Source organism: Dipodomys merriami, unplaced genomic scaffold (assembly GCF_024711535.1).
Source record: "Dipodomys merriami isolate MVZ:Mamm:240054 unplaced genomic scaffold, mDipMer1.0.p SCAF_92, whole genome shotgun sequence".
NCBI classification, from domain to species: domain Eukaryota; kingdom Metazoa; phylum Chordata; class Mammalia; order Rodentia; family Heteromyidae; genus Dipodomys; species Dipodomys merriami.
Window position 1 is genome coordinate 328,037 of NW_027206535.1, and position 27,029 is coordinate 355,065.

General features: G+C 46.6%; 3 protein-coding genes across 8 annotated transcripts; 2 read left to right on the forward strand and 1 right to left on the reverse strand.

Annotated features, from left to right (window-relative positions):
* The first annotated feature begins 2,539 nt into the window (after positions 1-2,539).
* LOC138821575 (carbonic anhydrase 14) lies at positions 2,540-10,855 on the forward strand. Of its 2 annotated transcripts, none has more exons than XM_070013958.1 (12): positions 2,540-3,165; positions 6,008-6,028; positions 6,637-6,658; positions 6,898-7,077; positions 7,614-7,756; positions 7,968-8,063; positions 8,244-8,310; positions 8,429-8,586; positions 8,676-8,796; positions 9,014-9,034; positions 9,152-9,236; positions 10,245-10,855. In XM_070013958.1, the coding sequence occupies exons 1-12, from the start codon at positions 3,160-3,162 to the stop codon at positions 10,309-10,311; spliced, it is 987 nt and encodes a 328-aa protein (XP_069870059.1). In that variant the 5' UTR covers positions 2,540-3,159; the 3' UTR covers positions 10,312-10,855. The 2 variants fall into 2 exon arrangements, with proteins under 2 accessions (XP_069870059.1, XP_069870058.1); XM_070013957.1 differs by lacking the exon at positions 6,637-6,658 and having other exon boundaries at positions 2,541-2,817; positions 3,050-3,165.
* Positions 10,856-11,193: 338 nt separating this feature from the next.
* LOC138821576 (gamma-secretase subunit APH-1A) lies at positions 11,194-15,010 on the reverse strand. Its single transcript, XM_070013959.1, has 7 exons — positions 14,652-15,010; positions 13,922-14,092; positions 13,709-13,782; positions 13,358-13,480; positions 13,077-13,204; positions 12,329-12,452; positions 11,194-11,990 (listed from the first exon to the last, which is right to left on the reverse strand). Exons 1-7 carry the CDS (start codon positions 14,762-14,764, stop codon positions 11,926-11,928), a joined length of 798 nt encoding a protein of 265 aa, XP_069870060.1. The 5' UTR covers positions 14,765-15,010; the 3' UTR covers positions 11,194-11,925.
* A 780-nt stretch (positions 15,011-15,790) lies between these two features.
* LOC138821496 (uncharacterized protein C1orf54-like) lies at positions 15,791-26,741 on the forward strand. 5 transcript variants are annotated; one of them, XM_070013787.1, is made up of 7 exons: positions 15,792-15,819; positions 17,118-17,182; positions 18,387-18,470; positions 21,142-21,200; positions 21,739-21,852; positions 25,654-25,755; positions 26,463-26,741. In XM_070013787.1, the coding sequence occupies exons 2-6, from the start codon at positions 17,137-17,139 to the stop codon at positions 25,750-25,752; spliced, it is 402 nt and encodes a 133-aa protein (XP_069869888.1). In that variant the 5' UTR covers positions 15,792-15,819; positions 17,118-17,136; the 3' UTR covers positions 25,753-25,755; positions 26,463-26,741. The 5 variants fall into 5 exon arrangements, with proteins under 5 accessions (XP_069869890.1, XP_069869888.1, XP_069869889.1 ...); XM_070013788.1 differs by having other exon boundaries at positions 15,793-15,819; positions 25,657-25,755; positions 26,452-26,741; XM_070013785.1 differs by having other exon boundaries at positions 15,796-15,819; positions 26,452-26,741.
* Positions 26,742-27,029: the final 288 nt, after the last annotated feature.

The window sequence follows — 27,029 nt, forward strand, 5'->3', positions numbered from 1 at the left end:
TAAACAGAAACGCTGGAAGTGGCACTGTGACTCGTAGTATCCTTGAGCACAGAGAGGCTCAGGGACAGTGCCCAGGCCTGAGTTTCAAGCTCCAAGATTGGCAAACAAAAAAATCTGAATCAATAGATATAATTTAAATATCTAGGTCTTTTAAGAAAAGTAAAGAACAACAACAAAAAGCCTCATCAACGATAGCACTCTGTGTTCTGACGTTCACCTTCCACTGTAAGTTGGAAGGACAGGAGATGGCGCCAGAGGCAGTGGAATGTGTTGATTCTTGTAGGTGAGGAAAGAGCAAAAGGGAGAAAGGCAAAACTAAACCAAAGATGCCAGAGTTTCAATAGAAATGGGAGAGGGAGGGCTGGGAAGGTGGCTCAGTGGTAGAGTGCTTGCCTTGCATGCATGAGGCCCTGGGTTCGATTCCCCAGCACCACATAAGCAAAAAAGGAAAAAAGCCGGAAGTGGCGCTGTGGCTCAAGTGGTAGAGCACTAGCCTTGAGCTGAAGAGCTGAGGGACAGCGCCCAGGCCCAGAGTTCAGGCCCACAACTGGACCCAAAAAAAAAGCCAAAAAAAAAAGAAATGGGAGAGGGAAAGGTGGATGTGATCACTTACAAATAAACATATTAGGGCACCCTTGCCTCTACCCCAAATCAGCAAGACTGAAAAGCCAAAAGTGAAATGTGCACAGTAAAGCCAAAGATCAGAATAGAGTCAATCCTGCAGCACAATGCTAGCCTCTTCTCTCTCTCTTCTACAAACCCCTTTGTCCATTAGGGAGCTCGAGAACCCCCAGAGACTGCTCATCCCAGAGTGGGAAGTATTGCCTTTATGAAAGCAGTGTTCAACTGTGTAGGCAAAACCCAAGCCTACCAGCAGTGAGTATTTCCCAGGAGGAACCACACACACAAAATATTTTAAATTAAATTTTTAATTCACAGACAAGCCAGCAGGTGGCGCCTGGAATGACACACTAACCTGCCTTGGAAAGCTAAATCTCAGACACTCCAGGGGAACTCTGTCCTGACAGAGGTCATTCCGTCCAGATCTCTTCTTTCCTGCCATGGAAAGGGGGTCTCTGCTTGCCTTTTTTTTTGTTCTCCCCTTCCCTCTCTGTGTTAACCACTGTGATTCCAAAGATGTCTTGTTAGTTTACCCTATCTACCTTTCATTCTTCCTAGATGGGATGGATGGGGCTTTGGGAGGAGCCTCACAAACAGAAAACTTCTCTCTAGGTGAAAAATAATTTGGAGGGTGATAAGAGTAAAAAAGGAAATGGCGTCTGCCAAACAGGCTTGCTCTGCAGAACTATCACAGGGAACAGCAAGGCTGGGGGGGAGCTCCTGTCTCTGCAGGAGCTGATGACCCAGCACATGCATTATTCTGTTCATTTCGCTTTTAGCCCGCTCCCTTATTTAGCTTCTGCTCTTTGTTTAGGACTATTTATTGCTACCTGGGAGGAGCAAGGAGGTCAGAGGGAGAAAAGCAAATGGGCTCATCCTCCCTCCCAGCTGGTGATGGCACTGAAGGGTATGGAGGAGAAAAAGGTTTCAGGTTTCAATGTCCAGCTTGACATTATCTGTGTTTTTCACATTCTCAAATGAGGGATTTAGGATGTACATTCCAATCGGGATTTCCAGTCCCGTGGGAGAGAACACACATAAGCCCACATTCCTGAGACTCCAAGACTCTCTGCTCCACTGGCCCAGCTCCATGGTGGCAGGTTTCACGCAGTCTGGCTGGTCCTGCTTTGACCTTTTGTTGGGCAACAGGGAATGGCCTGAGCCCTTCTTCCACAAGGGATTCTCTCTAATCATTCTCTCTTTCTTTAGAGTCTACCTTTTTTTTTCTTTCCTTTTCTTTTTCTTTTTTTTCTGATTGAAGGTAGTGATTGTTTCCATAGTCTGCCCATCTTTCCTGCCGGGGCCTCTCTGCAAAGGGTCAGTGTCCTCTTCAGTGACAAAAGCCGCCCTAGATCTGAGCTCCCAAGGGAGGGAGGTGGCTGGATCTGGCAGTTAGAGCCGCTGTCTCTCCATGGTGCTGTGGGAGCCCCTCCCCCGCTGGGCATACAAATGGGCTTTATACAGCAAACAAAACCACCCCCCCACACACACACTTCTTCCAGGCCACACAGGCACGTGGACTTGGTCTTCACCGTGGGAAGGGGGTGGCACAGGAGACAGACAGAGTTCAAGACAAGTTCTGCCCCTGCCTCATTTCTCTGACTCCACAACCCAAGTTTTACACCCTGATTTCCCAACTATTCCACTTGCACCCTGAGTCTCCAGCTCCTTCTGATCTTCTTATCTCTTCATTCTGGACTCTTCCAATTTCCAGGCAGCTCAGGGGCTGCCAGGGTGTGGAAACAGGTTCCCCACCAGCTGTCCACACCACCCAGGGAGGAGAAGCCAAGCAGGCAAATGAGAACACAGTGTCCTCGTGAAGAGGGGGGGGGGGAATTGGGCCCCAAAGCCCCCCTTCCTTACCCCTGCCTGCTGCAGGAGACACCCATCTGAGCACTAGTGAATAACAGAAGGAAGAGCTCACCCCCAGCTGGGCTCCTGAGTCAGGGCCAGGGCTCCAGTGAGACTCGCGCGCTCAGGCTCTGCACGGGGGCCATCCTGCATGCCTAATCGGCTATTTAAGGAGCTGCACGCCAGCAATCCAGGCACCTTCCCCTCCCCACTTACATTCGGCCAGAGCCACCTTAAAAGCAGGAGGCAATTGCGAAGTCGCTGGCCAGCAAGTGGAGTGGAGACGGCAGAGGGAGATAAAGAGAGAGGCGGCAAGAGAGTTATCCTGGGACCCAGAAATCCTTGGTACCTAGAAATCCTTGGTACTCCATTGGGAACCAAGTCCCATTGGAAGTCTGCAGAAAGAAGAGATTAAAAAGACATACTTAACTCCAGGAAGCCCTCTCTCCCTCTCTCCCTCTCCCTCTCCCTCTCCCTCTCCCTCTCTCTCTCTCTCTCTCTCTCTCTCTCTCTCTCTCTCTCTCTCTCTCTCTCTCTCTCCCCCCCCCCAATCATCACTCTCCTCCACTTTCCCTAGTCCTCTAGTCCCCAAAGTCCTGGAGCCCTGGTTCACCGCGCCCTAGCCTCTTGGATATACCATGTTGTTCTTCACCCTCCTGTTAGAGGTGATTTGGACCCTGGCTGCAGATGGGGGTAGGTACAACTGGATGTTTGTGTGTTGCTCTGAGCTAATGTCCACATGTCACCATTGTGCTGAGTTGGGGGAAAGGGGAGGAGTGGAAAGAAAGCCTAGCTCAAGTGTTGGGGGGGGCGGTGGGGAGTATAAATATCACTCCTTAATTTATCTTTCCAATCCAGCTGATATTGGGGATGGAAGAGAACTGTGGGAGAGGGCAGTGAATACACACCCAAGTTCAGGAATTTCTTTACAGGCTACAGATTCTCTCCTGAGCTCCTCTTTCCCCAACGTGCTAGTCCCAGGCAGCCTTCCTAGCCTTCTTTATTTGTGAACTCTGCTGTTGAGAGAGACAAAGAGAATTGGGGGAGGGGGGGAAAGCATGCCTACGTGACCTGCCCAACTCAGTCCCCCGGTCTCCAAATGATCATCTGATCACTTCACTGCTGGCTAGCTGGCTGTCCGCCGCTTGAGTTTGCAGTAGTAGGAATAATAGCCAATATTTGTTTGGTATTTTATAGTTTACAAAAGACTGTGAGGGTCTCCCAGGTGATACGGAGAGACTGGGGAGAGAGAATGGGCCAACTTGTGTGCCCTAGGAGTATCTCCAGGGACCTCATTTTTGTGTTTTTCATGCCTAGTACAGTATCCAGCACACAGTAGGTGTGTAATTAAGGTTTGTTGGAAGAATAAGGTGAGGAGGCTATCTAGAAAACAAAATGAGATCCAGGCACCAGTGGCTTATGCCTGTAATCTTAGCTACTTGGGAGGCTGGGATCTGAGGATCGTGGTTCAAAACCAACCCAGACAAGGAAGTCCATGAGACCCTTATTTCCAATTAACCACCAAAAAGCCAGTGTCTAAAGTGGTAGAGTGCTAGCCTTGAGCATAAAAGCTCAGGGTCAGCATCCAGGGTTCAAGCCCCAGGACTGGCAAGATAAAAAGAAAACAAAATGAGAATGTAAGAGAAGAAAGAAAAAAAGTAGTAAGGAAAGAGGAGAAAAGGATATAGACTCAGCATGGCAGATTTGATGGCAGTAAAAGGACACCTTCAGAGAGCCAGGAAATTCTAGTTATTGGGGTGTCCTTCAGGCCATCTCCTGCCCTCCCTAGGGCTGCTTTACAGTTACCTGAATTAGGGAATGGATGGTGGAATAGTCTTAAGAATTAGATCCAAAACCGGGAGCCGGTGCCTCATGCCTGTAATCCTAGCTACTCAGAAGGCTAAGATCTGAGGGTCGCAGTTCAAAGCCAGCCAGGGCAAGAAAGTCCTTATCTCCAATAAACCACCAGAAAACTGGAAGTGGCACTGGGGCTCAAGTGGTACAGCAGTAGCCTTGAGCTGAAGAGCTAAGGGACAGTGCCCAGGCCCAGGCCCAAAGCTCAAGCCCTACAACCAACAACAACAATAACAACGAAAGAATGAGATCCAAGACATCTTGCAAGTCTGAAAAATTGAAGGGTAATCGTAAAGAGAGAAAAAAAGAAATTTGGAATTTTTCTCTCCAGTTTCTAGCAGTTTAATATTGCAACGAAAGACCTCCCTTTTAAGCTTAAAGCACTTTGGCCCTGGGTAGGGGCTGGACCAATAGACACCCCCCAGCCCCCACCCCCCAGCCTTTCCTCAGGAGACGGGACTGCACTGCGAGCCTGGCATGTGACCCAGCTGGCAGCTCTCCTTTCTACACACAATGCTTCACTTTCATCCTGTCCCTGCCAGTCTGGCTGCCTGAGCCCACCCACCACCCTGAACCTAGTGTAGACCCTGCCCTGACTCCCGCCCTTCCTTAGTCCTCTAGAATGTGGGTAGCAGAGGCTCCTGGTGGTAGGGAACTTCCTCTACACTGTGGAAACAGAAAGGAGGGATTTAATTTATAGTTCAGAGCCTTCATTCATGTAATGCTTCAAGGCGAAAGAATAATTCCTCCCTTTTTTTAGTCCCTGTCCTGGAAGTCCTCTTGTCCTCACCCCCGCCCCACCCCACTTCAATCTTTTAAGTGTTAGATTGATTTGGCCCAGGCTGTAGAAAAGTAAGGGCTGTATCAGTTGCACTGGACATTGACCAAAATGAACTAAGCAACTCAATGGCAGTGATGGGAGGGAGGGAACAAGTGGGAAAAAGGGAACAGCTGATGCTATGCAAAACAAGAGAAATGTACATACCACCCAATGTGGAATAACTATTGCAAAGCTCATAGAACTCATGTTTTTTTTGGGGGGGGGTCCAGTCGTGGGGCCTGAACTCTAGGTCTGGGCGCTGTCCCTCAGCTCTTTAGCTCAAGGCTAGAGCTTGAGTCACAGCACCACTTCCAGGTTTTTTCTTTTTTGCTTATGTGGTGCTGAGGAATCGAACCCAGTGCCTCATGCATGCAAGGCAAGCGCTCTACCACTGAGCCAACTTCCCAGCCCAGAACTCATGTTATAGACCATGATAGACAATTTGCCCCATGAAAGTTAGAATGTGTTTGTGACTTTAACTAAGCATCACTATCCCACAATACTGTGAAATTTGGGGAATTATATAACCGCTTAATCGCAATAAAAAAATTGCAAAAAAAAAAAAAAAAAGTAAGGGCTGGACTGACTGCACTCTTGGATCCAGGTTAATTTTAGTCTCCAAGCTTTATCTCTTTCATTCCTCCTCCCCTTTACTCAGCAAGCACAAGCACAGCCTAGCTGGTGATTTTTAAATGCACACACACACACACCCCAACCTTTCCACTGGGGTATCCAGTTTCAGGGCTTCCTTTGGGAAGTATAGGAGCAGTGGGAGGAGGAATGAAGGGGGGAGGGGGAGAGTGGAGGCCAGGGCTCTGCCTTTAGGCTGTTGGCTATAACCCAAACCATTCTGCCTTGCAGGTCACCACTGGGCATATGAAGGTGAGAGCCGAACTCTGGCCACTCTGGGACCTCCTCACCTGCTAGGAAGACTTGTCCCTGAGGAAAGGAAAGAGATTTCCTTGAGCTTCACCACTAGCCCTTTTCTTCCCTTTCTCTCTGCACCCTGCCCTGGGTTTTACATAGATGACTCCCAGACCTTGTTCTAATCATTAAATCCCACCTCCTCCTGATTCAGCAGAAAGGCCAGTCGAGTCCCTAGTAAAGCGTGTGGGAGTTGGATTGGAAAGGACCTGAGCATAGCTGCTGTTTTGGCATTCTCTATCCTAGCCAGTCCTGTCCCCAACCTACCTCTGAAACTGGACTGAGCATAAAGTCAGGGGTGACGAGGCTGTAGTCTGTGAGCCTGGGGAAAGGAGATCTCAATGCCTTTGAACTTCTGCTTAATGACTTTGCTGAAATGCAGTCTACTTTGAGAGCAAGAACTGAATGCCAAAAAGTCAAGATCTTTGGACCACCTGATAGGGGGCCCCGAGGAGATTCCATCTCTCTAGGATCATTTATTTCCCCTCATTTTATTACTCCTCCTCTCTAATCCTACCTCTCTGGGTACTCAAGCTTTCTATCCATCTCCTCTTCCCCTCATTCAGCTTTCTTGTCCTCACACTGTAGGTAAGTAAAGAGCCATCCCTTCCTCGATGATCAGGGTAGTTGGGAAGCCATTCCTGCCTCTGGGAACTACAGCATGAAGTTTAAGCAGGGAGGGACTCCTGCCTCACTCAGCCTTTCCTAACTGGGTGAAGTGCATTTCTACCTTCACACATTAGTGGGTTGGGGGGGGCGGGGAGCAGGGTGTTGAAGGGAGGGCTAGGGCTGGAGGGCAGACAGATGTCTGTGGTGACCTCCACCAGGCCCACATGGTCAGGACCACTGGCCAGTCTCTTATCCGGAGTGTGGAAGCAACGCCCAGTCCCCCATTGACATCCAGACAGACAGTGTGACATTTGACCCCACGTTACCTGCTCTGCAACCCTATGGATATGACCAGCCTGGCACTGAGGCTTTGGACCTGCACAATAATGGCCACACAGGTAAAAGCCCTGGCATCAAGGAGGTGGAGGGTCCATTTGAAATCTTAGAGGAGTCATAGAAAACCTTCTCACAACTTGTGAATTCTCACAAAGTTCTACCCATTGGAGATAGAAGGATGGTGATCAAGTTCCCATAGCCAGGGTGGGAACGGAATGTTCTTTGTCATCACTGAAAAGAGGGGATTGATAGTAGAGAAACACTGGCCTATGGGAAGAACTGGGTGATTTTTTTTGGGGGGGGGGTCCGGTCATAGGGCGGAACTCTGGGCCTGGGCGCTGTCCCTCAGCTCTTCAGCTCAAGGCTGACATTCTACCACTTGAGCCACAGCGCCACTCCCGGCTTTTTTCTTTTTGCTTTATGTGGTGCTGAGGAATCCAACCCAGGGCCTCATGCATGCAAGGCAAGCGCTCTACCACTGAGCCACCTCCCCAGCCCTAGAACTGGGTGATTTTGAGGAAGATGGAAGTGGTGCTAACTTTACAGGTGGGAATGGCCCACATTCCTCCACCAATCAGGTTTTGTTCTTTCCTTGTAGTTCAGCTCTCTCTGCCCCCTACTTTGTATTTGGGTGGACTGCCCCGAAAATATGTAGCTGCCCAGCTCCACCTGCACTGGGGTCAGAAAGGATTGCCCGGGGGATCAGAACACCAGATCAACAGTGAAGCCACAGCTGCAGAGGTACCGGAAATGAACTTGAACTAGGAGACGTAGAAGACGCAGGGATGGCTGGTCCTGAGGGAAGGATACACACACTGGGGAAAGGCACCTTAGAGGATGAGGCTAAAATCTGGGGGACAGATTTAGGACATGCCACGGGTTGAGATGATGAATAGGGCCTTGGAGGAAGTGAGGAAACATTCAATGACTCAGTTCCTTCTCCCTCCCCCAGCTCCACATCGTGCATTACGACTCTGATTCCTTTGGCAGCTTGAGTGAGGCTGCCCAGAAGCCTCAAGGCCTGGCTGTCCTAGGTATCCTAATTGAGGTCAGTGGTCCCCAACCCCTTCCACATCTTTCTGTCTGCTGCTTCTGCATCTCTTAGGTCTATTCTGTTGCTGGCCTCTCATTCAAGGCAGACAGCCAAACAACCCTAAGCATTTACACACAAATGTCTTACATGAAACATGGGCTCATTCCTCACTCCCTGCCTTTCCTTCTCTTCCAGATGGGTGAGACTGAGAATCCAGCTTATGAACACATTCTGAGTCACTTGCATGAAATTAGACATAAAGGTGAGCTCTAAAAATCTACACAAGGAAACTTCAAAACCTGACCCAAAAAGCCTTGGGAAGAAGCAATGAGCAAGGGTTTCACTTCAGAGGAAGATGAGTCCTAGTCTGTTCTCTCCAGATCAGAAGACGGCAGTGCCTCCCTTCAGGCTGGGAGAGCTGCTCCCCCCACAGCTAGAGCAGTTCTTCCGTTACAATGGCTCGCTCACAACTCCCCCCTGCTACCAGAGTGTCCTCTGGACAGTCTTCCATCGAAGGGCCCAGATCTCAGTGGAGCAGGTGAGTGGTAGAGAGGTAAAGGAAGAGACATTGTTGTAACTTCAGGGTCTTTGCCATGCCTCCAAAGTGACTTTTCTTGTCTTCCCCAGCTGGAAAGGCTTCAGGAGACATTATTCTCCACAGAGGAAGAGTCCTCTGAGCCCCTCGTGAAGAACTACCGAGCTCCTCAGCCTCTTAATCAACGAACAGTTTTTGCTTCTTTCACCCAAGGTGACCATGCAGGGCCCAGAAGGGATGGAAAACCAAAGAACTAAAAGCAGGGACTATGGGGGCCCTGGGAAGGTAAAAGCTAAGAGGGTAGGGGTTCTGGGAACCATACTCCAAGCCGTGGGTACCCAGCTGATTTTCCAAAAGTATAGAATCGGTGTGCTGCTCCCAAAGGGCCATGATCTGAAGCTTCACTGACCCAATTGCTTCACCCCTACAGTGGAATCCTTGTATACCACAGGTAAGAAAGCCCCACCCAGGAGCTGGGTGAGGAGCAGGGTTGATCCTCATCAAGTTGGGGAGGGCTCAGTTATCTATCAGTCTCAGGATGATACCATCCATCTTTGTATCCCTCCAGGTGAAATGGTGAGCCTAGGCGTAGGAATCTTGGTTGGCTGTCTCTGCCTTCTGCTGGCTGTTTATTTCATTGCTCGAAAGATTCGGTGAGATCCTACTTTCTATTCATGCAGTAATTGTCTATGAAAAAGCATTGTCTATGAAAAAGCATTCTCTATGTCAAAGAAGTTTGTTTGCATGTAAAAAAAGAACAATGAAATCTGCTGAAATTGTGGACAGGACAAAGGAGAGTAAAATTTTAAAGAACAGTACTCTGTAAATTAAAAAAAAAAAAAAGCCAGGTGCTGGTGTCTCAGCTGGTGGCCTAGCTACAAAGGAGGCTAAGAAGTGAGGATCATGGTTTGAATCCAGCCCAGGCTGGAAAATCTGTGAAACTATCTCCAATAAACTATTCAGAAAAAGCCAGAAGTGGGGGCTGGGAAGGTGGCTTAGTGGTAGAGCGCTTGCCTTGCATGCGTGAGGCCCTGGGTTCGATTCCTCAGCACCACATAAGCAAAAAGAAAAAAAGCCAGAAGTGGCGCTGTGGCTCAAGTGGTAGAGTGCTAGCCTTGAGCTGAAGAGCCCAGGACAGTGCCCAGGCCCAGAGTTCAGGCCCCATGACCGAAAAAAAAAAAAAGAAAAAGCCCAGAAGTGGTACTGTGGCTCAAGTGCTTGAGTGCTAACCTTGAGCACAAAGAGGCTGTCACGCCCAGGTTCTGAGTTCAAGCCCAGAATCAGAAAAAAATAAAAGAGCTGGGCGCTGGTGGCTCACGCTTGTAATCCTAGCTACTAAGGAGGCTGAGATCTGAGGATCACGGTTCAAAGCCAGCCCAGGCAAGAATGTCCATGAAACTCTTTATCTCCAATAAACTACCAGAAAACCAGAAGTGGCGCTATGGCTCAAATGGTAGAGTGCTAGCCTAGAGCGGAAGAGCTGAGGGACAACGCCCCGGTCCAAAGTTCAAGCCCCACAAATGACAAAAAAAAATAGCTATCCTAATGGATATGAATGTTAAAAGACTTTTGAAATATTCGATTATTTTCCTAAAAAGGACAAATTCTCATATTCCACCTTTAATCTGTTTCTCTGAGGACACTAATCACTCTCATTTCAGGAAGAAGAGGTTAGGAAACAGGAAGAGTGTGGTCTTCACCTCGGCCCGTGCTGCCGCGGAAGCATAGACTCCCTCTCAGACACCGTGGATGCCTTCTCTGCACCACTATCAGGGAGCTTCTACAATGGGGTGCAGAGACTGGTCAGAAAACACTGCTAGGAGTAGTAGGCAGATACCCATCCCTCTTTTGGACATTGCCCCACAGTGAGGTAAGGACCTCAGTTCTTCAAGGAAGAAAAGCCAAGTCTTGAGCCTCTCAGTGCACAGGGGAGGAGGTCAAGAGATCCCTGTGTATTCACATAGAAGGCAAATTGTATTTAGTTATGAGAAGTGAGGATATGTCCCACAGGTCCTTTACCCCTCACTTTTATGCCCTTTCCCCAGTTAATATAGGATCTCTCTTTAGAGATAAGGCTGCTATTGGGAGTGTGTGTGTGTGTGTGTGTGTGTGTGTGTGTGTGTGTGTGTGTGTGTGTGTGTGTGTGTGTGTGTGTGTGTGTGTGTGTGTGTGTGTGTGTGTGTGTGTGTGTGTGTGTGTGTGTGTGTGTGTGTGTGTGTGTGTGTGTGCTCAATATATCTGGATATTTGGAAATTAAAGTCTCTGACCTCAATTCTAGCTTAGCCTATCATTTGGGGTTTTAAAGGTGTAGGTGTTCCCACACAGAAAGATTACTTCATGGGATCGAGATGGACAAAGGATAGGAAAAGCAGCCTGAGTGATTAATTCCTTTTATGCCACCATTGGAAGGGAGGATTTACTTCTGGTTAAATACTTATCCCTAAGTTTCTACACATTAAACCACCAGCCCAGATTTCTGCTATTACACCACAACTGTGCTTAGAGACCCGTGGTTGCCATGTTAGGAAGGAGGCTGGACAAGTGATGTAGGAGGGCATAAATTTCCATTAGTATGTGATCCCCTGCCTTAAAAGCCAAGTTCCCCCACAATTATAAAGTCCTTTTTATTAGTCAAAATCACAATCACCTTGATTAAAAGGATGGGACACGCCACCCTCAGCAGAAAATGATACAGTTTATATAGAAAACCTCCCCATCCCTCCCATACCCCAATTTAAAAACTAGAAAAAAATCTGCCCCTCTGCCCTGCAATGGATGTCATGGTAGACTGACTCCTCCAGCGGTACTGCGGCTCTGGAGGGGGCCAGCTCCTCACAGCCCCCTCCACTTCACCTTGGGGAGAGGAGGGATGCTGGTGGTCAACGAGGTCAAAACCATTAGTTCCAGTAATACCAGTTCCCAAACATGCACTTCCTTCCTTTCCCTACCCCAGGCTGGGGACCAAGGGTGAAAAGGATAGAAATGAGCCCAGCCATGAGGAAGAATTTGCGGGAAAATAGAGCCCAAAGAGGTTAGAAGAGTTCCCTCCCCACACTTGAAAAGAAAAGAAAAGAAAAGGCAGTTTGGGGTCTTTATCACACTGAAAAAAATGGTTCCTTTCAGACCTGAGAAAATGACCAAGATATCTAGTCTGGGGAAAGAGTACTGGAAAACTCAGAGCTCATCTAACCCTTGAGCCTCCATTAATTTCAGCTCCAAGGCAATAGCTAAACTAGGTCCCTTTTCTTGGCAACCTGCACTGTCCAGAGCTAGAGATGAAGCAATACAGAGCGAGGAGATCAGGAGGGCACCCCAGGCCCAGGGGTCCCCCCCCAGGTTCCCTCAGTCCTCGGGTGGGATGCGCAGGGCAGAATACACCATCACCCGACTGTCCTCCTGCCGTCGGCCTGCAGAGGGGAAGGTGGGTGAGTCATGGGCAGGGTGAGAGTAGACCACTGACACATGGGGAGTCCTGGACAACAAAGGGGTTCCCAGGTGGTCGGGATAAGTCCAGACTCAAACCCACCAGTCACTGACTGGCTGAACCCAGACTGGTGTTGGTAAAGCTTAGAGACCGAAGGTCACAAATGGACAAAGCAAAACAAAACCCGGAAAGTGGTAGGACAGATCAACAAGGAGGTGGAGGAGATGGGAAATGGACCTGGGCTAGGGCTGGGTTCAGTCATGGGCAGTGGACAAGCAGGTGGGATCTGTCAGGCGATCAGTCCAGGTAGTCAGTCCTTACACGAAAGGCTGCGCTGAATACTTCGGAGGGACCCTCCAGCTGTGATGAAGGCCCAGAGCCCCATGGAAACAGTGACTGCATAGATGGGCAGCAGGCTAGCCTCATACCAAGGGTTCAGGAATGTCTGGGAATGAGGGTAGAAAACAGGTTAGATTCTCCCCCCACCTAATCCCCGTATTCTTTTTGTGCCTCTGATCCAAACCTGCCCCAGGTACCTCAAATTTCTATCCTTACCTTCAGAACACTAATGTCTTGAGGAAAAGGAGATTTTTTTTTTTTTTTTTTTTTGGTGGGGCCTGGGGCCTGAACTCGGGGCCTGGTTGCTGTCCCTTAGCTCTTCAGTTCAAGGATAGCATTCTACCACCTGAGCCACAGTGCCACTTCCGGCTTTTTCTGCTTATGTGATGCTGAGGAATGGAACCCAGGGCCTCATGCATGTGAGGCAAGCACTCTACCACTGAGCCACCTTCCCACACCAAGGGGATTTTTTTTTTTTAATTTTCAGTTCCCTCAGTGGTTTTTGTCACTTCCACTCACCTAAGGCCCTCTGGGTTACAGCCTGATTAGTCCATTCCAACTCCTCCCCAGAGGATCCCTAGAGCTGGCAGCATACCTGATGTAGAACTAACAAACTTTTAAAAGACTCACCTCCTGCCTCTACCCCAAGTTAAGAAGCGTGGACACACCACCACATCCCACTCACCATTAAATGTTTGTTCCCTAACGCAGGCCCTTATCTCCAACTCACCAGTCCTGATGTCAGTAGGTGACTCCCAACCACCAGGCCCAAAGCCCAGTACCGTCTCCTCTCACAGGCATCAAAGAACACAACTCCCCAAAACATATGGAGCAGGATAATGGCTGCTGTCAGAAAGGCTGCAAGGAAGGAGATGGGGATGAGATATATCCCTGATCTTCTCCCAGCCTCCTGAGATGTTGAGCCAAAGACATCTCCCAAGGAAAGTCAATAAATCAGATTAGGGCCAGGGATGGATAGGGCATGAAGGCAACATTGGAAGTGAGCCTTACCTGAAGTCAGGAAGTAATAGGGAGAATCTCCATGGATCCCAACCACACCTGGCCCAAGTGCATCAGCCAAAATATTGATAACAGAGAAGACACCACTGATGATACCGAAGGACAGACCAGAAACTGGGGGGGAGGGAGGGTCTCATCAATGTCAGAGATCAATACAAATTCATTACCAGCGACCCCTACCCCTCCCCAGCAAATTTTCTCCCACATCTACTCTCCCTCCAGACCACTTCTCCTTGGAAGAAAAAGCAGCCACTTAGAATACATGAATATTTTGAGATTTCCCAAAGGGAGGGTGAGGGTGACCAACTCCCTCCTCAGGTCCCTCTCCCTTCCTTGGCTTACCATAGGCCATTTGGCGGATGGAGATGGGTGATCTTCCATCCTCACTCAGCGAAGCTAACCCCTCATCTGCCTTCCTGAGGTGGGGTAGGGGAAACATAAGGGAGGGTAGGGATGCTCCTGTCCCCCTAGAATCCTCCCTTGGTGTCTTTCTTTCCAAACCACCACCCTGGGGCTGCCCACTTCCCATAGTCCAAACCATCCCATGGTCCTTACTTAAGCAGCTTGTAGTAGGCAAAGCGGAACACCTCCTGTAGAAGAACAGACACAGCAGCACCAAAAATCAGGAGGCCATACTGGAGCCGAGCATCTGACCGGTCTGTCACATGGACCAAGATGAACCACACCACAGAGGCCAGGAGCAAGGAGACCAGCCAGAAAAATGCCCTGAGAAACAGACAAGGGCAATGAGACAGGCAAGGATGGTGCCAGCCAGAGTCATCAAAGGAGGAGTCGGGTCAAGACTGCAGCATCAAAAGTAGAAGTTAGATTTCCGGATTGTCAGAGAAACAAGGACCAGGACAGAGAGTATCTCTAACAAGGTTTTCATCTTTAGGAATCTGAATGCGGTGGGAAGGGAAGGGATAGGGATCTATCAGCGTGGACACGCAAAGGCGAGGGATCCATTCCTGAATCCTCCAGGGCTCCCGACTCGGGTGACCGAGGTCAGCCCAGCCCACTCACAAGGCCCTCGGCCTTGGGCCTCCACAGACGTCGCGGGGAGCACTAGGGGAGGAATCCGTGCGCTTCCTGGAAGGCGTAAACCAACTGCAGGAAAGGGCAAATCACTCGGCCCCGGATCCCGATCCTGGCCAGCCTTCACCGATTTATCTCCCCCGGCTCAGGCTCCCACGTTCGTCCCAGTGACTCCAGCCCTTTCCGTGTCTCTCGCTCGCTCGCTCTGTTCGTCGTCACTCCCCCACCTCGGCACGAACCTCCTACTCACCCCGCGACCAGGATGATTACACGAAGCGGATCCCCAGCCACAGTGATCAAGAAAAGCGCGAAAGCTGGGCCAAACGCGACGAAAGTGCACCCGAAAAACACCGCAGCCCCCATGGCTGGGCAGCTGGGGGCGGGATGGAGCCCCCGGCAGGAGAGACGAGTGGGAGGAGCGCGCCAGCTGGGGAGCCGCGTGGGGCGGAGACGCAGCCCCAGGAGGGGCGCGGCGCAATGTCACCCCCGGACCCCGGGGAAGGGGAAGGGGGGGCGCTGAAACCCCAGATGAAGGTCCGCCGGACCTCTACGGAAGCCGAGGAGGAGACAATTCCCGGCCGCAGCCCCATGGCCACCTCCCATCTAATCCCCACCCCCGGAAGGCCAATGGAGACTCCGTGGGGGCGGGGCTACACCGGAGGGGGCGGGGATACACGACCTGCCGGGAGTTGTAGTCTCCAGGTCTTCTGAGCCCTGGACTGGGTCGTGGGAGGGGCTCCAGCTCGTTAAAGGGAGTGGGCTGATACTGCGCCTAGTTAGACCACTGATTCCAGAGATGCTATCGTTATTATATGGGGAAGGGTGGCAGCAATCCTACCTCTCCTGGAAGGGCTACAGAAAGGGGAAGATCCTGTTGAATCTAAGGGACAAATAAAAAGAGATTACAGGATAGGGGGTGCAGGGAGATAGGGACGGGTATTGTTCTTACTTGAATAAGAGGAAATGAGCTAGAGCTGCTACCTAAGTATGAAAGTTAAAGAGACTTAAAAGAAGAAACTCTTTTTATAGGCTAGTATAGGAAACATGGAATACAAGAGTGTCTCCAGTGAAGCCTTTATCTGTACTCTGGAATAATTGAATTAGAGAGAAGCAACAGGAACCTGGAGAGAAATGTTAGGAAGATGTTTAGAAAAAATTCAGGAATTAAAAAGCAATTCGAGTGATGGGAAAATGACACATATTGTTCCCCTCCCCCCAGTTCTTTTTATGTCATACTTCCTTTATTTATTTTCTGAAAAATGAACTGCAGTAGTGTCTTTTCCTCTGGCGGAGCAGATTTTATATTAGAATAACAGGAAGTTAAAGTAGTAGAGGAGGGTATGGTTACTTCATTTGAATGTGGAGAAATTGGTCCATATCGAGATGCCTAGGACAGAAAAGTGAGAGAATCTGGAATAGTAAGTAAATCAAAATTAAAAAAAAAAACAAGACAAACTAGAAATTGTTTGAATAGAACTAGACTTCCTGAAAGTGATTTATGATCCAATGAGTATATGTACATTCATATAGGTATTTTCTACCTTTTTACAGGAAATTCTGGAAAGGATCTGATAAATCAATTTTCACCAAGCAGATCTTTCCCCAGACAGTGCTGGCCAGTGCTCAAAACTCCAGTGTGATCTGCTTCTTAGCTCAGCAGGCAGAGTCAAGGGAAGTAGAGAAAAGACAACTCATGTTTCTCTCCTTTTAGCTGTTAGCAGAGAAGCTAACAGCTGCAGAGAGCAGGCTCTAAACTTTGTTCATGAGTGGCTCCGCAGAGACTTGCATAGTGCTTTGCTCACTGTACATGTTGAGCAGGCATTTATTTGTTCTACATATGTGTGTGTGTTCTTTTCATATTCTCTTGCCTGTGAGCTGAATGGCTTAGCTGACTGTTCCTAGCACACTGAGCCTAGCACGTATGTTACTATTTTTAAGTTGAGTTGAATTGAATGAAAAAAAAAAACTGTAAGCCTAAAGGAAAAGCTAAATCGTTGAAAATGGGAGATGGGGATTGGCACCTGTCAATGGGGAAGATACTATTAGCTTCCTCTTCTTTCCTGGGTCCAGGAAGTTGAGAAGGTGTGTTAAGGACAGCACTGACCACAAAGGAAGTAACTAGCCTTGGCAGATTTTTACCAGCAGCAACACAGTAGGTGCTTTGCAAGTCACACAGTGATGGGCCTCCTGTCTTGATCCTCTGCCAAGATGGGCAGAGAAGGGGGGCTTTTCGGTCAAGAACAAATGCTCACCCCTTCCTCTGTAGATTTCCATCAGGTTGAAAGAGACTATGTGTAAGCCTTAGAAAGCCAGGCAATCCTGGATAGTGATGGTAAGTTAAGGATAGTAAGAGGAAGAATGAGCTTTTTTGTATTTTTTTTTTTCCAGGACTGAGAAAGAACAAGAAAAGCTGGGGAAAGACTAGGCTTCTTGGTTGACTTCGGTAGCAGCTTTAGGAGCCCTGAATATATCTAATCTAGAGTTTGGAGAGCTGTCCAAGAACAAGTTTCCATCAGAACTGACTTTGCCTCTCTCAATCCAGGCAGTTCTGGCAAAGGAGAACCAGTAGTAACCAATGTTCTTGTCAGCAAGTAGGCGGAGAATTCTGGTCCCAAGAGAAAATAAGGGCTGAAGCTCCCTCCCAGATTTAGAGAGGCAGAAGAGGCGGGGTAAGTTTGGTGGGAAACTGTGTAATTTCCTCTTTTTACTTTCACAGCGATAATTCCAAGTCCAGAATGGATGTCCTCTTTGTAGCCATCCTTGCGGTGCCACTTATCTTGGGTAAGTCTACATCTTTCCCGGAGCTTTGGAGCCAGATTTCCTACCATAAGTGGGATGGCAAAGAACAAAATGTTAAGGAGACTCATTGGGAAGTGCATTCCAGTGTATGGAGTAGAAAGTAGAGCTTTCTCATCTGTGCCAGAGCTCAGATTGGGGGCAGAACAGAGATATCAAAGAGAAAGCCAGGAAACTGGAAGTAAAACAGAGTCCTCCTGTCAAAGAAGCGAAGACTCAGGGAAGATGGAGCCCCAAAGGGAAGACCTGGACTCAATTTTCCGTTACAGGAAAGTTGAAAAAGAGAGAGACCAGCATGAGAATGACAGAAAAGATGGACTTTTGGAAGTTGGGACAATCTGAAACTAGTGAGGGAAGACAGGGTATCTCCTGTCCCAGAGAGTTGGAGGGAAAAAATGTATTAGTAGAGACAGAGTTGTGGGTTGGACTATAACATAGTGGAAAAACTGGTTGTCTTCAGGGACAGGGTCCCAAGAGTAGCTTGGCTCCTTCCCTCCTTTGTTTTCCAGTCTGCCAGGTGTCTCCCATTGTTTTCCTTTCCTCTAGATTCTTATGTCATTAACTAGGGGTTGGAGGGAGAACATTCAAGAAGCTCAGAGAAGTGCTTAGCAGGAAACCTGAAATTCCAGATTCAATCGTCAAAGCTACAATATTTTTAGTTTTGGCAGGGAAGAAAAATTAATGGTGATGTTTCATGGAGTTCAGCTGACTCATTTTAAGAAAATGGATGTTAAGAGGCTTGTTCACTGCTGGTTACCCATGAAGCTAGGAGGACTAAATTCCAAATCTAAAAGCCTGAGAATGTGAGTTATTTATGAAAGACACTGATAAGAGAGGCTCCCTTACAAATATAATCAATTCTGAAGCACACTGAATAAAAAGTTCTTACTTTCCGTTTCTGTCTTCTTCCTACATTTTTTTTTAAGGTTCAGCTCTCCCTCTGGGTTTTTATTGTATATAAAGGGACTTGTTTTCTGTTCAAGGAGTTTCTGGATTGAAAGATCACAAAGTAGCTGGCCTAATTCTAAATAGGGAGCCCAGGATTTTGGGACCTACGGAGGCTGAGAGATAATATGACCCTTGGAGGCAAGACAGAAAGAAGGAAAACTAGTAGAGCTAGAATCAACTTCACATGTCCTTGTTTTCCAGCCTATCCCTTGATTTATAATCCTTGCTCCCTTCCCCATAGGACAAGAATATGAAGATGAAGAAGGACTGGAAGAGATTGAGTATTATCAGGTGATCTATTATTACACAGTCACTCCTAATTATGGTGAGTATGTGAAAAGCTCTGAGCTTTAGTGGGTGGAGACTTTGGAAATATTTAGTTCTGAGATTACCCTTCATTTTAAACTTTCAAGAGTCATGTGATAGTCACGCCTGTAATCCTAGCTACTGAGGAAGCTGAGATCCGAGGATCTCAGTTCAAAGCCAGCTCAGGCAAGAAAATCCATGAAACTCTTATCTCCAGTAAACCACTAGAAAATCGGAAGTGGTGCTGTGGCTCAAGTGGTAGAGAGCTAGCCTTGAGCTGAAGAGCTGAGAGACCATACCCAGTCCCAGAGTTCAAGTCCAACAAAGGACAAAATAAAAATTTTTTATAAAAGTCATGATATTATTACTCAAGCTAGTGATTTTTTTATTTTTAAGTTCTGGAGTTTGGGTCTGGGAAGGTGGTTCAGTGGTAGGGTGCTTGCTTTGCATGCATAATGCCCTGGGTTCAATTACTCAGCACCACATAAGCAGGAAAAGCCGGAAGTGGCGCTGTGGCTCAAGTGGTAGAACACTAGCCTTGAGCTGAAGAGCTGAGGGACAGCATCCAGGCCCAGAGTTCAGGCCCCACAATCGACAAAAAAAATAAAAAATAAAAAAGGTCTGGAGTTTGAACCCAGGGCCTTGCATGTACTTAGCAAATGCTCTGTCACTTGTGCCATGTACCCAGACCTGTAATTTTTTTTTGAGGTACTAAGGAATAAACTCAGGGCTTCAAGCTTACTAGGCAGGTGCTGTACCACTTGAGCCACAGTTCCACTTACTTTTTGTCTTTGGTCCTGGGGCCTGAATTCAGGACCTAGAAGCTGTCCTTGAGCTTTTTTGCTCATGGCTAGCACTCTACTACTTGAGCCACAGCTCCAGTCCTAGCTTTTTAGGTGGTTAATTGAAGACAAGAATCTCATGGACTTTCTTCACCTGGGCTAGCTAGCTTCAAACTACAATCCTCCGAGTTCAGCCTCCCGAGTAGCTAAGATTATAGGCATGCGCCTCCAGTGCCTGGCTGCTTGGGTTATTTTTAAGATAGGGTCTTGCTTTTTCTTGGGGGAGTGGTCCGGTTGTGGGGCCTGAACTTTGGACCTGGGCGCTGTTCCTCAGCTCTTCAGCTCAAGGCTAGTGCTCTACTACTTGAGCCACAATGCTACTTCCAGCTTTTTTCTTTTTTGCTTATGTGGTGCTGAGGAATTGAACCCAGGGCCTCATGCATGCAAGACAAGCACTCTACCACTGATCCACCTTCCCAGCCCCAGGGTCTTGCTTTATGCTTGTTTTCCTTGTATCATTGGGGATGACAGGTATGTGCCATTGTACCCAACTCTTGTTTGAGGTATGCCCTGACTGGCCTTAAACCCCCTATTTTCACTTCTCAAGTAGGTAGGATTCTAGGCTTGCCCCATTTAGACTCAAACTCAAGATCCTCCTGCCTCCACTTCCTGAATAGCTAGGATTACAGGTATATGCCACTATACTTGGCTAACCTAGTTTTTCTGTTTTCTTTGGTCAGTCATGAGGCTTGAACTCAGCCTGCGTGCTGTCCCTGAGCCTCTTTGTGCTCAAGGCTAGTGCTTTCCCACTTGAGCCACACCACCACTTCTGCTTTTTGAGTGGTTAATTGGAGATAAGAATCTCAAGGGGACTTTTCTGCTTGAGCTGGCTTTGAGCCGCAATCCTCAGCTCTCAGCCTTCTGAGTACCTAGGATTATAGGTGTGTGCCACCAGCACCCAGCAAACCTAGTGACTTTTTAATTCTATGTAAAATGGGCTGGGAATGTTGCTTATTAGTAGAGTGCTTGCCTAGCATGCATGAAGCCTTGGGTTCGATTCCTCAGTACTACATACACAGAAATAGCCAGAAGGGAACTGGGAAGGTGGCTCAGTGGTAGAGCGCTTGCCTTGCATGCCAGAGGCCCTGGGTTCGATTCCTCAGCACCACATAAGCAAAAAGAAAAAAGCCGGAAGTGGCACTGTGGCTCAAGTGGTAGCTCACTAACCTTGAGCTGAAGAGCTGAGGGACAGCGCCCAGGCCCAGAGTTCAGGCCCCACGACTGGCCCCCCCCCAAAAAAAAAGAAAGAAATAGCCAGAAGTAACACTTTGGCTCAAGTAGTACAGTGCTAGCCTTGAGCAAAAGAAGTTCAGGGACAGTGTCCAGACACAGGACTGGAAAGAAAGAAAGAAAGAAAGAAAGAAAGAAAGAAAGAAAGAAAGAAAGAAAGAAAGAAAGAAAGAAAGAAAGAGAGAGAGAGAAACTTAAAAAAATGGTTACTAATTTTGGAAAATTTCCGGTTTGTAAATTATTTTATGTACCAGGTTAAAAATATAAATATAATGGGCTGGGAAGGTGACTCAGTGGTAGAGCACTTGCCTTGCAAGCATGAGTCCCTCAGCACCACAAAAACAGAAGAGGCTGGAAGTGGCGCTGTGGCTCAAGTGGTAGAACGTTAGCCTGGAGCTGAAGAGTACCCAGGCCCAGAGTTCACGCCCCACAACCAACAACAACAACAATATATATATATATATGATATGTTTTATATAAATACATACACATTCACAAAATTAATTAGAAGTGGATTATACCAATAAATTTTATACCTTAAGTAATTGGATCATTCTGAGCATTTTCTTCACATTCCCTTTATCTTTTGCTACAACTGATTATTTTTTCCCTCCCCAGATGACTTTGGTGCAAATTTTACCATTGACTACTCTATGTTTGAGTCGGAGGACAAGTTGGTGAGTGACCTCTAAATTTAAGAGGGGCAGAATAAGTAATATCAAAATAAAAGGAAGAAAGAAAGAAAGAAAGAAAGAAAGAAAGAAAGAAAGAAAGAAGGAAGAAAGGAAGGAAAGGAAAGGAAAGGAAAGAAAGAAAGAAAGAAAGAAAGAAAGAAAGAAAGAAAGAAAGAAAGAAAGAGGACAATGTTGAACTGTAACTGATTAACAAAAAATAAAAGTGAGTAAGTGGGAAAATACCTAGGAAATGAGTCCCAAAATAGACTTGTTAGCCATGCCTGGGAAGCAGAAGGAAGCCAGAACCAATAGGTTCACTAATATACTAAGAAAGAGGTGCAGGCAAGGGTCTTGTCAGATGTAAGCACAGAGCAGGGCAAATCCCTAAGCTTGAGTCTTTGCAGGAATGAGTGGGGGAATAGGCTGTTAGTGCAGGCAGAGATAGTGAAGGGGAGAACTCTCAACAGAGAGTCTGTGGGAATGTTGGCATGTTGGATAGTGATGATAATTGTGTTGTTTCCCAATTCTCTTCTGAGGGCAGGATAGGTTGGATAAAGAGGTAACAACACAAACAGCAGAGACGACCATTAGTCTTGAAACAGAACAAGCCAACTACCAGAAGCCTGTCACCACAAAACCAATAACAACAGAACCAGTGAGTTGAATGGAGATGAGCATGGAACCCCCAAAAGATCCTAGGGCTGGTAACATAGAGTAGACAGAGAACTGAAATACCAGGCTTTGGTGGAGAGAAGAGCCAAAGTTAATATACCACAATGCAGGTGTTCATCTGAACTTGGCCTTCACATCTCTTACAGAACTCTCTTACTCTGTATATAAAACAATGGGAAGATTTGTAGTTAACTTTCAGTTCAGTAAAATTCAATGTGTATGTAATTTATGCTTAAGGCTTCTAAGGATGCTGATGCCGATGCAAAAGAAATCTAGGAGGTTGTTACTGCCAAGGAGTTTTAAAAAATATTTACATTTATGAAGTACTTAGAACAAAATGAAAAGGTATGTTACCATGTTAAACTACATATAAGTTTGGGTACATATGATACAGGCAAGTATCTTAGCCAGTGTTGGACAGACAGTGTAGAATAATCTCAAAGGTTTTAGGAAGTGAGCCATACCTTGAGCCATACTTCACTTAAGCCACACCTCTACTTCTAATTCTTTTTTTTTTTTTTGTCAGTCATGGGGCTTGAACTCTGGGCCTGGGCACTGTCCCTCAGCTCTGGCTCTTTTCTTTTCTTTCTTTCTTTTTGAGTAGTTAATTGGAGATGGGAGTCTCATGGACTTTTCCTGTCCAAGCTGGCTTTGAACTGTAATCCTCAGATCTCAGCCTCCTGAGTAGCTAGAATTACAGTCATGAACCACCACAGTCCAATGTGATTGTGGTTTAGATACTACTTGAAGAATAAGTCATCTTTTGGTTGGTAAAAAGCTATGAAAGCAATTAGGAGATAATTACAAATTAAAGATAGGTAGAAGGGAGTGAGTAGAACAAGAATAATGTGTTTAATGAATAGGGCAAGATTGAAGAAAAAAGTCTATAGAGGGGAGCAGTAGAAATTAAAATAGAACTTTTGACTATATCATGATTTCTAGGCCAACTAGAACTACCTAGTAAGAGCTGGGCACTGGTGGCTCACACCTGTAATCCTAGCTACTCAGCAGGCTGAGATCTGAGGATCATGGTTCAAAGCTAGCTCAGGCAGGAAAGGCCGTGAGACTCTTATCTCCAATTAACTACCAGAAAACAGGAAGTGGTGCTTAGGCTTAAGTGGTAGAGGGCTCACCTTGAGCTGAAGAGCTCAGGAATAGCACCCAGGCCCAGAGTTCAAGCCCCACAACAACAACAACAACAAAAAGTGTAAGACTCTATAAGCAAACTTAGTAATATCACATGTGGTAAGATGGGCTAAATTATAGTCTGAAATATCAGAGTAAAGTTTGGATTTATAAGCAATAGGGAACTTAATTACATCTTTCAGCATAGTAAAGCCACAATGAAGTGCATTTGAGGAAAACAAAAAACCTCTTTATCTGTTTGGATGTAAGATGCAATTTAGTAGCTGAATGCTGATGGTTCATGCCTATAATGTAGCTACTCTAGAGGCTCATGAGTTGAAACCAGACCAGGCAGAAATGTTCATGAGACTCTTATCTCCAATTAACCACTAAAAAACTGGAAGTGGTGCTGTGGTTCAAGTGGTAGAGTGCTGGCCTTGAGCTGAAGTGCTGAGGGACAGCACCCAGGCCCAGAGTTCAAGCCTCACAACTGACCCCCCAAAAAATCAGGAAGTTGTAGAGCCCTAGCCTTGAACAAAAAAGCTCAGCCCTGAATTCAAACCCCAGGATGGGCACAGACACACATAAAATGCAATGTAGTAGAGAGAGATTCACGAGACTTTTATTGTTCCAGGGATAATCTGTTAAAGTCTCAGACTAAGGAAATAACATTATGAATTGAGAGGAGTAAAATAAGAACTAATTTTTGCTTTGATTCAGTGACAATTCATATGAGGAATAGGAGAGACTTAATATAACTTATAGGTTTTAAACATGTTTGGGAAGATGGCTGACAAACTATAGGAGACCAGAGTGGTTTAGAAGAGAAGTTATAAATTTGGCATTGACCAAGATGAATTTGTGTTGACAGCCCTATAAGGATATCCTAAAGTCAGCAGAACTAGGTCAGGTAGAGTTCCAAGTGCAAAGGCACAGTTACGAAAGAAATGAGCTCAACAGAAGCAGTACACACAGATCAAAAGGTCATTAAAACCTCAGCCTGTCATTCATAAGAGGAGGAAGGGTCAACCAAGGAAGTTAAGGAGGATTGATAGGAAAGGGAGGCAGTTTGTACTATAGGAACTAGAAGAGAAACTTGGGATAAAAAAATCAAAAGCTTGGGGCTGGGAAGGTGGCTCAGTGGTAGAGCGCTTGCCTTGCATGCATGAGGCCCTGGGTTCGATTCCTCAGCACCACATAAGAAAAAAGAAAAAAGCCGGAAGTGGCGCTGTGGCTCAAGTGGTAGAGCACTAGCCTTGAGCTGAAGAGCTGAGGGACAGTGCCCAGGCCAGAGTTCAGGCCCCACGACTGGACCAAAAAAAAAAAAAAAAATCAAAAGCTCCAAAGTGTCAAAGGATTAGTTTTAATAGAATGATTAGAGAAGGTTAGATTTTGTGGAATTAAAAAACAAACAAGCCAGTTGAGGTAGCACATGCCTATAATGCCAGGCACTTGAAAGGTGGAGACTAGAGTATTTCAAGTTCAAAATCTCATTATACTATTTCATAAAAACAGAGGCTAATATGTGGAAATTGCCCAATGAAATCCCCTTATATAACTAATATGTGCTAAAAGGGAGGTGGGAACTGGAAATTAGTTCAATGGTAAAGTGCTTACTTAGCATGTAGATGGCCCTGTGTTCCATTTGGTGCCACAAAACAAAACAAAATACGGAGAACATGAGTACACTGAGGGAATAGAGACAAGTGGAGACAAACCATCTGAAAAACGTAATATGAAAAAAGAATAGAGCCAGGCACCAGTGGCTCACACCTGTAATCCCAGCTACTCAAGAAGCTGAGATCTGAGGATCGTAGTTCCAAGCCAGCTTGGGCAGGAAAGTCCATGAGACTCTTTTTTTTTGGGGGGGGGGGGGGGGGAATGATCCGGTTGTGGGGCCTGAACTCGGCCTGGGCGCTGTCCCTCAGCTCTTCAGTTCAAGGCTAACGCTCTACCACTTGAGGCACAGTGCCACTTCCAGCTTTTTTCATTTTCTTTTTGCTTATGTGGTGCTGAGGAGTCGAACCCAGGGCCTCATGCATGCAAGGCAAGCGCTCTACCACTGAGCCACCTTCCCAGCCCCCATGAGACTCTTATCTCCAATAAACCACCAGAAAACCAGAAGTGCTGCTCAAGGAGTAGAGCATTCACCTTGAGCTGAAGAGCTCAGGGATGGTGCCCAGGCCCAGAGTTTAAGCCCAATGACTGACAATAATAAAAAAGAATAGCAATGGCTGAACAACAGGACTAAAGAGCATCTGGCATATACTTGGAACACAGATGGGAGGAGCCAGCAGGAATGGAAAGCTTAAGTCTGCCAATAGGGACAGATTTATATTTTTATAGTATGTAGGTGGTTTCCGGTAGATTGTAGGGAACAGGAACTTGTGGATAGGAACCATGACTTGTTCTTACTCATATGCATCATATACCTAGCATATTGTCACACTCATTTTTTTAAAAAATTAGACATGATTGAATTTAGTTAAGGGTATTGAATTGACATCTCTATAGTGATGGGAAGGAGGGCTGGATCTTTCTTCTGGAACTAGAGTAAAGAAAGACAGGCTTAATGTAAAGAGGTGGCTATCCTTTTGGAGGGGGAGTGGGAACCGGTAGGATAACCCTGGATTATTTTGGGGGGATGTCTGTATTTTAGCAGAGTCCAGACTTGAATGATGCTGTATCTAGTCTGCAGAGTCCTGTTTCCTTTCTCCTGTCCTGGGCCCTCCTACAGGGGGGGATGTATTTCATGTAGAAGGTAAGATACAGCCACTAGCCTTGGGGGAGTCTGAAGTAATTCTTACCAGTTATCTTTGGCTAGCATTTCCAGCCTGGTTATTTCTCAGCTGCTTAATAAGAAGAATCACATTTAGGGAGAGAAAAACACCTCTTTATTATCTAGTCTTAAAGAAGTTTGGGAAATATGAGGAAACTCAGTAGTTTTTCTGAATTAAGAAGACTTCAGGACCTCCTAAAGCAGAGCAAGTGGAATAGAGGAGCTGCTCCAGGCTTCCAGTATGCCTTGAGAAATCAGAGGTGGTTCTATTCTGGCTGGGTTTGAAGGCATGGCGGGTGTCAGAAAGCAAAATAGGCAGGTCATGTAACATGGTGGAGTAAGGAGTCAAAGTTCAGAGTCAGGAGTGGGTGTAGGTTCCTTATCTCATGAGAGAGACTGTAGGGGAAAGGAGTCAAGAGGAAGCTGTAATATATGGAATGAAAGTTGGGAGTCTACTTAACTATAAAACAAAAGACATTTAGCTAGAGGAGAAAGGAGGAATGGAGGGGACAGATCTTTCTCAAGAATTAAAACATGGGAAGGTAGAATTAAAACATAATCTACAGAATATGAAATCTGTGAAGTATTTGCATAGAATTGGGAACCACAGAAGAGCTTCATGGATTCCTGATCTGTTTCCATTATTTCTCCCCTCCCCCCCTCCCCACTCTCTTTCAGTGCCCTTTTAGGTGAGAAAAAGCTGCTTTGACTCTTTGGATGAAGCTTTAGCAAGAAGTTGGAAATTTTTTTTTTTTTTTTGTCAGTCATGGGGCCTGAACTCTGGGCCTGGGTGCTGTCTCTCAGAATTTCAGCTCAAGACTAGTGCTCTACCACTAGAGCCACAGTGCTACTTCTGGATTTTTCTGCTTCTGTGGTGCTGAGGAATCAAACCCAGGGCCTCATGCATGCAAGGCAAAAACACTCTACCACTGAGCCACCTTCCCAGCCCCAGAAAATAAATTTTTAAAAAAATGAAATAACTTCATTACTATCTATTTCTTCATGAGTGTCTACGCTAAAGTCACAACACTAAAGAGATCTCCAGGACTTGGGGGCAGGAAGGGGAGATTAGAAAGGGAATTAGGCAATAATAGATGAGAGGAAATTATGGGCTGGGGATAAACCTAGAATTTTGTACCGATTTGTAGAACACCCACAGAAAACAAGCCTATTCTAGTCATTCAACTCTCTTTAATTCTATTTTATTTATTTCTTTATACGGTATTGAGATTATATGTTGGGGAAAACTAGAGATT

Bases quoted from the DNA above. Each gene is read 5' to 3' on its own strand.
- LOC138821576 (XM_070013959.1), bottom strand. From the start codon at position 14,764: ATGGGGGCTGCGGTGTTTTTCGGGTGCACTTTCGTCGCGTTTGGCCCA. The intron at 14,093-14,651 runs GTGAGTAGGAGG...TCTGTTTCTCAG, and splicing joins GTAATCATCCTGGTCGCGGG to GGCATTTTTCTGGCTGGTCT. The intron at 13,783-13,921 runs GTAAGGACCATG...ACCCCACCTCAG, and splicing joins GCCTACTACAAGCTGCTTAA to GAAGGCAGATGAGGGGTTAG.
- LOC138821575 (XM_070013957.1), top strand. From the start codon at position 3,111: ATGTTGTTCTTCACCCTCCTGTTAGAGGTGATTTGGACCCTGGCTGCA. The intron at 3,166-6,007 runs GTAGGTACAACT...TCTGCCTTGCAG, and splicing joins GACCCTGGCTGCAGATGGGG to GTCACCACTGGGCATATGAA. The intron at 8,311-8,428 runs GTGAGCTCTAAA...TGTTCTCTCCAG, and splicing joins GCATGAAATTAGACATAAAG to ATCAGAAGACGGCAGTGCCT.
- LOC138821496 (XM_070013787.1), top strand. From the start codon at position 17,137: ATGGATGTCCTCTTTGTAGCCATCCTTGCGGTGCCACTTATCTTGG. The intron at 17,183-18,386 runs GTAAGTCTACAT...CCTTCCCCATAG, and splicing joins TGCGGTGCCACTTATCTTGG to GACAAGAATATGAAGATGAA. The intron at 21,201-21,738 runs GTGAGTGACCTC...TTCTGAGGGCAG, and splicing joins TTGAGTCGGAGGACAAGTTG to GATAGGTTGGATAAAGAGGT.